Source organism: Anarhichas minor, unplaced genomic scaffold (assembly GCF_050575085.1).
Source record: "Anarhichas minor isolate MPS153535 unplaced genomic scaffold, ASM5057508v1 ptg000038l, whole genome shotgun sequence".
NCBI lineage: Eukaryota > Metazoa > Chordata > Actinopteri > Perciformes > Anarhichadidae > Anarhichas > Anarhichas minor.
Genome location: NW_027466484.1, coordinates 968,946 through 981,599, shown reverse-complemented (window position 1 = coordinate 981,599; position 12,654 = coordinate 968,946). Strand labels below are relative to the sequence as shown.

General features: G+C 43.0%; 1 protein-coding gene across 1 annotated transcript in view; it reads left to right on the top strand.

Moving 5' to 3' along the window:
- kcnh5b (potassium voltage-gated channel, subfamily H (eag-related), member 5b) overlaps window positions 1-12,654 on the top strand; it is a 103,247-nt gene that overhangs the window by 74,481 nt on the left and 16,112 nt on the right. The window contains exon 12 of the mRNA XM_076107365.1: window positions 3,944-4,140. Within this exon, the coding sequence (XP_075963480.1) occupies window positions 3,944-4,140 (197 nt within the window). The remainder of the gene's footprint in view (window positions 1-3,943; window positions 4,141-12,654) is intronic.

Genomic DNA, 12,654 nt, shown 5'->3' with positions numbered 1-12,654 from the left:
ACGTTGGGACTTTTCGGAAGATCAAGTTTCTTTTGTTGACGACAGAATGAGTCATTCAACTTTTTTTTTCCCCGACAGTGAACATATTTATGTAGAGCTCATTAATCATTCATCAGTTAATGTCTGAAACTGGAAAAAAAGTGTCAGACATATTGCATGGTAGCTGTTTGTGTGGCAGGGACCACATTTGTGCAGAGTGTGGAACTACGATAATAATTTAAATGGGTGCTCCACATGCTAGTAGTAGTCCTTCTAATCCAATAAGAGGCATTGATGCTGCTGTTGGTGGATCAGTGTCACAGCAGTTGTGTAACTTTCTCCACCCGCTCAGTTTTCCGAGATATGGTGACAACAGCAGCATCAGCACACCAGCTGAAAGTATCAGCCGGAGATTGCTGGACCGACGTGTGGTGAGCTGCAAGGCAAGATAAAGCAATACGAGGGCACACACACACACACACACACACACACACACACACACACACACACACACACACACACACACGACCGGCCACAGGCAATTTATTTTCCTGCTGATGGCGGACGCAGCATTTAGTCTCATCTGCACATTTGTCAGAATGTTAACTATAAGTTGATCCTCATGTAGACCAACTGAATGTTTAACTGAGTTTATTTTAAACCTTTAAACCTGCTTCTGTATGGATAAACACAATTGACCCTTTCTAAGTCCCGCCCCTTTTCGCTTTGTGTTCGATCAGTTGAGCAAGCTGGGAACCCGGCAGAACCTTGCAGAACCTCGGTTGCACTTGATTTCACTTGATTTATTACCTCAGTAAACATTGTAAACATGAGTTTATGGTCTCAATCTCTAGTTTCAAGTCTTCTTCAATACAGCATGATGTTCATTTAGTACATTATGGTCCATTTAGAGTCAAACAGTACATGCCAGTACACCAGAGAGGGTACATGAGTGTTTTTGTCAGTTTCCATGTGAAACAGCGTACATCAAACACTTAGCACCCCCCCCCCCCCCCCCCTAATGAGTAATGGTTCCTGTTGTGGGTGTGACGACAAGGGTCACGACACCGATTCATCCATCTCTGCTCAGCCAATCGCAAAGCTCCTCGCTGCGGTTCCTCTAACCCCACTGTAAGTGTCGCACTCGGTGCACACAGCCGCCACCTCCGAGACCTGCGTCCACGTCCATGAGGCTAATTGGCAAAGAGCTGCTGGTCTCTGGGGACCTCATTCAAGACGAGTCCTTCTGCCTGAGTCACCGGGGGGGGGGGGGGGGTGAGATCCACTTACTTACACACACACACACTCTGTCGGCATTTTAGCGACGGCATGACGCCTCTTACTCGGAGTGTTGTGACAGCTTTGACTGCTTTTCGTCAAATCGTATCCAGGTCAGCTCAGGAAAACGCTGAGTTGATGGTTCGTGGCAGGTTTGACACAGATTTGAGTCCTTATTAGCTCAGATTTGACCCATTTTCTTTGTGCCTGTTACAACCAGAATGCAACTGGATCTCTTCAGGGGGGGAAAGTGATGTATAATTACAATTATATTCAATCACCGATTGGTAGATAGTGCACTCCAAGTGAAATACTTTCTGAGTTTTCATCCTAACAGTTCAAATCTTCAGCACTTCTGTAGAAAAGAAGAGAATGAAGGTATGTTGATGCTGCTGCAGGTTTATTGATGTAAATATGGGTACTGATTTCTACATTTTTCAGCTTTATTATTAGCAAGTGTGTTTTATTTTCCATCATATTTTCCATTAACTTCAGCAGTCCATCACTGTTTTTATATTAATTCTACTGCTGTCACAATATCAGATTTTCGCTTCACGATTACGGCCAAAAGAAAAAGAACAACTTTTCTATTTCCTGCAGAAAATTGTGAAAGAAGATATTAACTGCTTTTAGTCAAATTTAACTTTGTTTACGGTGCGTTTTGTCTCTTTTTTTGGCAAATAAATACAATAACAATATGAGCGAGGGGAGGTGGAGAGAGTCTGTAACCATAACTGTTAATATGAATGATTTAAGAGTCACCGGAGTATCTACATGATTATTAACATTTCACTTTTTAAATATTGAGTTATCCTCAATACTGGTATATTGCTACACCCCTAGTTCTCTTTATGTCTGTTTTCTCTTATTTTAAAGCATTTTTTGTGTGGAAGGTTCTAAACAAATAAAGTGTACTGTTAGTATTAATATATTATTGAAAAATATATAATTTATTGCTCTATTTCTCTATTTCGTGCTTCACCTGGTTCTGCCGTTTAGTTGAAAAAGCTCTCGGATCAGTTCCTCCGGATGAGACGCAGCAGCTTTTGGCGACGTGTGACGCGTCTGACGCTGCTCATAATTATGATTCTTCATCCTCTTATTATTGTGGCGTTGCCCGGGAGACGCTCACAAGTGTAAACAAGCGTTGATCTGCTGCGGGTGATTAGCATTTAGGGAATATATATGCTGGCAGTTGATAAGTCAAGTGTCCAGGTGGCTGCGGTCGGTTTGAAACCGACAGAGGGAGAGCAGATCAGAGTGCTTCAAGCGCTGCTAGATTCAAGGAAATAGCAACTTCCTTCTGTAAAATCTGTTTAACTGCTTTATTCACCTGAAAGAACGCGTGCGGCACACACTCGTTTGATCGACAGGATGTAACTGTACCAGTGCGACTCGTCTTTAAATGTCAAGTCTTGTGTGGAAAGGTGTTCATGTTCTCATGATCATGTTTCCTCCCAGACCTCCAGCAGCTGAACCACACGAGTTAATCACTGGACGATCTCCCTCTTCACGCACGTTGCTCTGACTTTACATGCCACCACCGGCCTTTCTTCCTCTCATTAGTCGCACCACTTTATTGTTCAGTCGACTCTTTTCATCCCAGTGTTCATGAACACCAGACGGTGCATCAGGCCTGCTGTGAGTCACACTTTAAAAGCATGTCTATATATATTTCCTTTTTCTCCGCCGTGTCTCGCTCCTTTTCATTCCACTCGGATGAAGTCGGGTCTGAGGCTGGACCTGTTCACCGGTTCTTTGCACGGTGCACATGGGGAAATCAGCAGCTCTGGTTGCTAAGGACTTGGCCAGGTAAAAAAGGGTTGCTAAGGACAGAAAAAGATGCGAGGACGTCTGTGCTTCATGCAGAGGATGGTTAATGGTTAATGCTTTACAGTCAGCGCACTGTCGATTTCTGACCAGCTAATCATCCTGTAATTCATCAGTGTCACATAAACCGCCTTCTTCAAACCTTCGCTTTATATTCTAACATTACTAACATTGTGTTTGTGTGTGTGTGTGTGTGTGTGACGTGTTGGTCCATGTTCTTTAATGTCCTCTCTCGATCAGCACATGCCAGCTACTGTACCTTCGCTTCTCCTGTCTGCGTGTCTTCTTCTGTGGTGTTGTAGCTGTCACAGTAGATACGAACAAACTGTAAAGGTAAAAATAAAATGAGAAGACGCATTCCTTAGTGAGCTAAAGCTTGAGAGACTCTAACTTTATCGCACACACACACATCACTAAAGTCCAGGGCAGCGTTCGTAATTCATGTAATCTCATCACAGTTGTATTTAGATAGTTTTACTTAAGTGTGTTCGGCTGTTAATTACATTCCTAAAACCACAAATCACGTCTTGATGGTGTCTTGTTTTGTCCAACCAACGGCCCCAAAACCCCAAAAATATTCTGTTCACATGCAGCAAATCGGATCAATGCTGAACTACCTGGAATTTGATACAATAATGTTCATCATGTGTCCTGTAAAAATGCCTTAAACCATTAAACAATCATCAAAGTATATGCCGTTTAATTTTCTGTCGATAGATCAATTGAGTAAATGCATGTTTTGCACATGAGGTGAATCTAAAGCATCCTAGTTAATGATTGGACTCTGGTCAGTTTAGCTTCGAGGTGTCTTCTTCATCAAACAGCTGAACGATAATTAAATCTCTCGTGTCCTCAGGTGAAGGCGACGTGTTCGGCGACGTCTTTTGGAAGGAGACCACGCTGGCGCATGCGTGCGCCAACGTCCGAGCGCTGACGTACTGCGACCTCCACGTCATCAAGAGGGAGGCCTTGCTCAAGGTGCTGGAGTTTTACACCGCCTTCGCCAACTCCTTCTCCCGCAACCTCATCCTCACCTGCAACCTGCGCAAGCGGGTAAGGTATCGAACACTGTGGACACACACGTACAGAACAGACACATACAGTCCAAATACACCATCACACATGGTGATACACAGACCTTTATTTACACAAATGGCATCATTGTATTCAGACCAGGCGGCAACCTCCGGTTCTGCAGAGTGAAGCCGATGCTTCATGTGTTAAAGCTGCATTCTCTCTAGTGTCCACCAGGGGGCGACTCCTCTGGTTGTATAGAAGTCTATGAGAAAATGACTCTACTTCTCTCTTGATTTATTACCTCAGTAAACATTGTAAACATGAGTTTATGGGCTCAATCTCTAGTTTCAAGTCTTCTTCAATACAGCATGATGTTCATTTAGTAGATTATCTAAAGTTAAGGACATTAACCTAGAATTGCAAGATATTTTGATAAAACAAAGGGATTGTGGGAATGAAATGGGTGAGTGGCTTTTTGCGTCTCTCTACCTCGTGAGGACAGTAGAGTTTGAAAGTAGAAGCTTGAGCACACAAACATTCAGAGGCCTTCTGACCTGACATTACCTCGCAATTTCCGCCTTTCCTTCACAACTCTTTTCCTCTCACAAGTCTGCTGTTGTTTACTTGTCCCTGCACTTGTTTTTCTTCACTCGATAGGTCTTTTTCTCAGCTTGCCTCCTAAAACACAATAAATTATACATACGATACCGGTTGCCTCATTATGTCCTCGTGCCCTTTTGCCGGCTCTCACTGACGTCCCGGCAGGAAGTCCCTTCGCTCTGAGCAGCAGCTTCTCTCTCTGTGTTTGTGTTGAAAGTTCATAGATTATGATTTATTGATGCATGTACTTCATCTAGCCGGCCTTTCATCTGGGTCTGCATGTGAGCTTATACATGTATGTTCTGTAGACATACACAATTATACATTCAACTTTACACTTTACTGCTATTGTTTACTACTTTGTTTTGGGAATTTTATGAAGCTGAACCTGAGGCGTCTGTTGTACATCACTGCTCAAAACACGACTACACAATATATCGATGGAGTTATAATGACGTCGCTCTGCATCAACAGATGTTGATGGAGGGTGTAAATAACACTTTCCAGTGATTAAGCTGTGAGTAAAATCAGTCATAGGAATTACAGCCACATCTACAAATATAAGATAAAGTTGTCAGAAATACGGACTTGTCATGAAACAGACGGGGACGGGTCAAGTTGGGATTTAAAGTACTTCATTGTGTGTTCACGTTTCTAAATGTTCAAATCCTTCTGCAGATAACAGCTCAGGCCAGCGTGCTGTTAGTTTCTCAAGATTACCTTCAATTCAATTAAAGCCGTCTGGTATAAATCGACGCTTTCTGTGAAGCCTTCACCAAAGATCAAAAAGATTAAACTGATACTGTTTTGTTGGATTTTCTAATTAATCATTTATTAAAAGTAGAAGCCTATAACCCAGTGCAGTTGTATCATTTGTATTGTTTTCTTTGTACCAGCTCAGCTTTTGGTGAGTAATTACCAAAGCTGCTGTGAAATATGAACTATGCACATGTTGATGAGATGGTGCTAATGTGGGCTTTCTTTCAAAATAAATGTCCTCAGTGGTGGTTTGTGTGTGTGTACAGTAACTCCTGAAGACGCTGCAGTTACAGTACACAGAGCTGTGTTCCTGTTTTTATTTGCTCTCTTGGACGTAATTTGAAACGGCAGAAGGCCGCTAAACGTTTCTTTTTGTCCGTCACACGAGTCTAGAGATGTAGCAGCAGCTCGATACTGTCGGTGATTAAAGACAAGTCTGCAGTTTGACTCTCAAAGTCTCGTTAAGATGCAAAAAGGCCTGGAAGCAGAGCTAGATCATAAATATTTTGGGGGTATTTATGGGAGCTCAACTCCTTTAAGTTATTGCTCATTTGGAGTTGTTTTGTTTTAATGGGGCTCTTCTGTCCAGCCTGAGATACAGAGACCATCAAAGTGCTTCAGTCCTAAAAACGTCTGCTGTGAATTTATCCCGAATCACCGAACGTCTGCTCGTTTGCAATTTGACGTCACAGAGTTGTTTTAAAAATAAACTATAAAAAGATCACAATCAATAAAATGATGCAGTATGTTACTAGTATGATCTAAACAGCTGACATCGTGATTGGCATCCCCTGCTTAGTCACCCAACAGATGAAGGTGAAAGAACTCTTGTATCGGGGCAAAGAGAGAAGAGTTCCTCACCTTCATGAGCATCAGAAGAGTCTGATGTGGCAGTTTTAGTTGGAGAGGGAAAGGCGAGATGCATCAGCACAGCGTGAGCCAGAGGTGCGGCGCACTAGTTCACCAAACCTCCAGTCACCAGAGCTCAGATTACATAAATACTTCTGTTTACTACTTCCCTCCAGGCTGTTAAATGCCTCCTCACCTGTCTTAAAGAGAGATATTACCTCCAGAGAAAAACACTGCAGATCTGCTGTTTTGCTGCTGTTGCTTCAGAGTGTCGACGGGACTCGTTAGCCTCGAGTACAAAACGCTGCATCTCTCTCTTCGTCAGGGAACGACTGTCACAGATGGAACCACACTAATCGCTAAGTTCAGTAAACCAGCAGAAATGTTTGCAGCAGTGGAACAGAGAGTTGGTGATCCTAACGATGTACCGTGGACAAGCTGTTCAGCCTGTTGGAGCTCATAGTTTCACATAATGTGCATCTTATCAGAGACCTTTTTCACTCACATCTGAACGTGACTTAAACGTTCCAGATAGTGTTGTAACTCCCAAGTATACATGCTGGATAAACAACACATCTGTTTCGATATGTAGAGTAAAGAAGCCAAAAAATGGTGGAAACCCACCCAAAAAGTAATGATCCCTCAAGCAAAAGAAAAGTCAAAGTAGCGACAGAATCCATGAAAAGAAACGTGTTGTCATTTTGCATTTTTGCACTATTATTATCACAACTAAAGGCCTTTACACAACGGGGGAGTGTCGAATAAACGACACACAAAAAATGTGAAATACTCGCCTACAAATATTCTATGTTTAGGGCTTTTATTGTGAAAGGTGAGAACGGAGGGAGTGGAGTAATACAGTTTGCCGTCTTGGTTTCAGACTACGGAGCCTCCGTGTTTGTTGTTTTACAAATATAAGCGCAACTCATCCTGTTCCGCAACGTGATTGGCTGATGCCTTTTATTCGCGGTGCAACAGCTCCGAAAGTTTGAACTTGTTCTGAAAATGTTTTTGCATTGTAATATTCACAATCTTTAAGTATTAACAACAAAAAGCAGTTCAAAACATACATTAACCTACAAATGAATCACAAAAAGGCCTTTTGTTACTCTTTATATCCATTTGTTTTGTGTTATATAGACGTTGTCTGAGGCCTGTTTTCTGGTTAAAATTAATAAATGTTAATACAGTTTTCATTAAAACACTCCTGCTTGTTCAGGCCCTCAGTCGTCTGATAAAACCCTGAATATTTCTCTACTTGGCCGGTGATTTCTGCTGCCGGCCTGCAGCGCCAGCACAGAATGATCTGAATCCACAGCAGGCGGAACTGGCTGCAGTTAACTCGCCGGGTTTCGTCTTTGGGGCGTTCACATTTGTTCTGCAGAGTTTTAGAAACCTAAAACTTCAAGTAAACAGCAAACAGACTCGTAGCTGTTTTGGTTTTTTTGGAACTTGGAGGAGCCATTAAAGAAGCCCGCTGCGAGGCTGCACATGCTGCACCGTGTGTCTTTTACCAGACAGATTGTGAGCTGCGAGAGATGGACTTTGGGGCTGGAGCCTGCAGACTGGGAGGCTTTTATCAGCCCTCTATTGGATTATTCGTGTGTGTGTGTGTGTGTGTGTGTGTGTGTGTGTGTGTGTGTGTGTGTGTGTGTGTGTGTGTGTGTGTGTGTGTGTGTGTGTGTGTGTGTGTGTGTGTGTGTGTGTGTGTGTGTGTGTGTGTGTGTGGTCTCACAATGGTAGAATCTGTATACAGTGACCGTTAAGGGCATATTTTTTAAAAGCAAGCAGACAGGAGTGCGGAGGTGGACGGTCACTAAGTGCAGTTTAGACGGTCTGGTACTTTACTTGAGTATTTCTGTTTTCTACTTGTCCACAACGCCGTTACAGAAGAAATAGCTTCAACTTTTCAGGATCTTTGGAACGTTTTTAAAACCTTTAGAAAAACATCCACCATTAAACTGCAGGAAAATCCACAAAATCTGTGATAAAACACAAGAGAAAAGAGAGCAAATAATGGGTAAAGGTTGAATACGGGACTTTGTGTGTGTCTGTGTGCACGTGCTCTCACGCACACACTCCGGCTGATGAAGACGATGTAATCAGCCAGCAGAGTTGTCAGAAGCTCTTCATAACAGGCTGCTGACCAGCAGCTCGCTCAGGGCTGAGCTTCCCAAAAACAGAATCCTCGTTCTGCTCACTCACTCGCAGCGGAGCTAAGCTCAACGTGATAATTAATTGATCGCTGAGAGGAAGTTGTTTTTCACCCCTCCTGCAAAAAAACCAAACGCTTTTCACCTCGCACTCAGAATCCAGGAAGTTTACGTTTATTAGCCACAGAAACACTCAGAAATACAGACAGAAATACACGCAGACACACACGCAGACACACACGCAGACGCACGCGCAGACACACACGCAGACACACACGCAGACACACACGCAGACACACACGCAGAAACACACGCAGACACACACACGTGGAAACACACACACTGAAACACACACACTGAAACACACACACTGAAACACACACACAGAAACACACACAGAAATACACACACAGAAACACACACACAGAAACACACACACAGAAACACACACACGTGGAAACACACACACGTGGAAACACACACACGTGGAAACACACACACTGAAACACACACACAGAAACACACACGTGGAAACACACACGTGGAAACACACACACTGAAACACACACACTGAAACACACACACAGAAACACACACAGCAATACACACAGAAACACACGCGGAAACAATACACGTGGAAATACACACACACGGAAACACACACAGAAACACACACACAAACAGCCTTTTTATTGATCTATTTTAATTAGGTTTTTTTCTTCCCACGATCGATGTGTGCAGAAGATCTTCTTCTCGTGTGGGATTCACTGATTCTTTCAGCATGTTAGGAGAAAGCCAGTGGAGCAGTAGATGCTCATGTTTTGAAAAGGTCAGAGGTCAGGATGGGCTGCAGGTTTCTCTCTGCTGGAGATAGTACCGTCAGTAATTATTGACAGCCAGGCAGCGTGGAGGAAGCTCTGCTGTCAAACCTCCACTTCTCACTGTTTTTCTCTGACAGATGCTTTATTTTTACTTATTTTTTTGGTGGGATATTTCCATCTATCTTTGTGTCTTTTGTTCACATCTGGGATAAAAATAAAAAATAACAGGAACTGCAGTCTTTAGGTCATCCAAGCTGCAGATGTTTGCTGCAGATGTTTCTGTTCATCACACGCTATGAAAAGTATATTTCATGACTTCTCTCACACACCTACACGCACACACACACACACACACACACACACACACACACACACACAAAGAGGCCATCTGTGTGCTCTCGGGCTTCAGCCGACTTTAAGTCTTCTGTCAGTGTCTCGTTCTCATTTAAAACATTCTCACCAATGACGTGCTTCTAACAGACCGCTCATGTAGCTCACAGTCGTGTTGACAGAAAAGAAAAGCAGAATACACGTTTCAGCAGCTTTCGTGTCAATATTTGTATCTATTACACTTAGCCCCAAGGGCTGAAAGGCATTCTGGGCCATGTAGTCCGTGGCTATCACCTCACTGTGGTGTGATCTAAAGTAGGCTGAAGCCTTTGCTCGGCTGCGGGGTTAGCCCCAACTTTCCCGGGCTAAAAATAGAAACGTAACCGCGGGGCTAACTGGCGTGCTGCAAAAGAAGGCTGAACAAGAGCTGCAGGACAAACCTCAGCTCACAGAACAAGATGTCCACTGGCCAATAAAACAGATCCCACACACACAGTCATCAGTGGTTCTCTCCAAACTGACTTTGGCCTGTTCTCGTCTGACTCGCCTGCTCATCTGTGTCCTCATTCCAGTCAAATGTGACCTCTGCAAAGCTCTCACAGAGCACACACCACCAAATACAATCCGTTGGTTTCGTTTACAAGGACACAAATTGTCCATATATTACGTTACAAAACGAAAGTTAGGTTTTAGGCAACAAAACCACTTAGTTGAGTTCAGGACAAACATCATGGTTGGGCTTAAATGAACTACGTACAGTTCGGTTTAGGCAACAAAACAAACGTTAGGTTTATGAAAACTGAACAAGGAGAGACAAAAGACATCCAGCTGTTCAGTCCCAGTAGTTCCCATCACTTGGAGACTCGAAAGGAAGCAGATCTTGTAAAAAACCAAAGCAGCCACGACCTTGCAGATCCCTGCTGATTGTAGTCTGCACTCGCTGCTTTACTTTCCTCACATCTCTCCTCCTCAGAAGGGCGAAGACACAAGTCTTTTATTCTCCTTTTAGTCTGAAACTGAGGCTGTCACTCCGCAGAGCAGAGACGGAGAGAAAGGAGCGCTTTCAAATCGAAGTCACGACTCGATCAGGAGCGCTCCGTGAAACGTGCACTAATTGCATTTATCTGTTTATTTTCAGCCCGTTAAAGGTCAGCGTATTACCACGATGTCAGATTTAATATGACTGTATGTAAAGCAGGTTAATACGTTCTGAGACCTTATTGCCTTCTGTCGTTCAGCGTCGTTCTCTTTTTTGTGATGAACACATTCAAATGTGATCTAATAACAGGCTGATAACAGCTGTTCAATCAGCAGGTATCAGTCAGAGCGGCTGGTTATTTTAACCCAAACCGTGAGGTTTCTCTAAACACAAACACACTTTAACCAGCAGTCATTTCTAGCAGTTATGACAAATTACAGCAAGTTACAACCGACGTATTTTGTGGTTTTATTTGGAGGGCTTGTTGGTTTGTGTATCGTCGTGTCCTGCTGCTGCATGGCTCTAAAATAGAAACATGCAGCAGGAGATGGTTTGTTACACAGAAGCATCTGAGAAGCCGTCGTTGGAACAGATGATTGGATAAACCATCTGTCAATCAAAGTCACTACGACAAATCTATGACTAAACTACAATTTTGTTGACGTGCAGAATTATCTTTTAAATCGACAAATAACGTGTGCTTTGAAGCGCATCTTATTATTTCTGCCTATGCTTTTCCTCGTATGTACGTCGTATACGTTAACTGTGGGAGTCGGCAGCAGCATCGGGGACGAGGCGCAGCCGCCACGAGAACAAGTCATCCATGAACACAGTCTCGTTTCCTTCTTCTCCTCCCGGTCTGGTAAATAATGAATCGCTCAAGTTAAGAGGAAAAAGGAAACTGCTGTGTTTGTCTCTCCGGAGAAGTCGGAGCTGCACTAAAGAAAATCGAGGGAGGATTCTCTCTGTGGACTCTGCGGAACAGAGGAAAACTAACACGCTCTTGAGAGGAGTGGACTCTGAGTCCACAAGCTTTCCTGCTAACGCTGCAGCAGTAGAGGCCTGTATGCACGGGTGGGATTGGCTTTACCGTGTGTGCCGGAACAATTAGTTGATGAAGGAATGTCTGGATTGATCCAGTGGAACATGAAACATTTACAGGCTTCTCAAACGGAACCATTTGCTTCCTTCCATTTTCTCTGATTGAAGTTTAATATCTTTGGGGTTATTTGATTTTTAAGACTTCACTTCGGGCTCTTGTAACTCGTGGAGCACAATAATTATTATTCATATTTCATATTATTGATATTTTATTGTATTGTTTAATGTCATTTAAAGACTTTCTCTTGTCTAAATTGATTATTTCAAGGACAATCATGTGTCATGTACAACACTGCTTAAATTCCTGATAGTGATGCTGCACATGCTCACAGTCAATACATCACTAACAAGGAAACGATGTGAGTTTGCACTTTTATGTGTATTCAGGCTGATCTCATGCAATTTGTATGTAAACCACGTAATCACTTCCAAAGTTATTTTAAATCTTTTCCTGAATCTAACTAAGTCGTTGTGTTGCCTAAAACTAACTAAGTTGTTTCCTGTGAAGACGCGTGTTGCTGGACTTTTGTAGGAAAACGTGCAAAAATTGAGTGGTAACGAACCGATTTATGAGGCTAAGTTGGTGTATTTATGTGTCATTTGTAGTCGCTATATGTGTGTGTGTGTACGTGTGTATATACTGTATATTCCCTCTCATATCCTGTAGTGTGTGCGTGTGCGTGTGTGTGTGTGTGTGAGATGATAGGCAGTACTACCTGGGGACACCTTAGGCCTGTTTGTGTTGCGCTATGGGGGCAAGAGACAGAGAGTCGTGATAACAAGCTACAAAACACAATACATGCACAGTAGTGTGTGTGTGTGATCAGTAATACCGGCTACTTTAATCATGTTGAACATAAACTCTCTTTCTTTACCACACTCTCACTCCCAACTCATCAGAAATATCGACGCTTGGTCTGTGACACTGCGCTTTTGTGTTTGGACACCGTGACTGAAA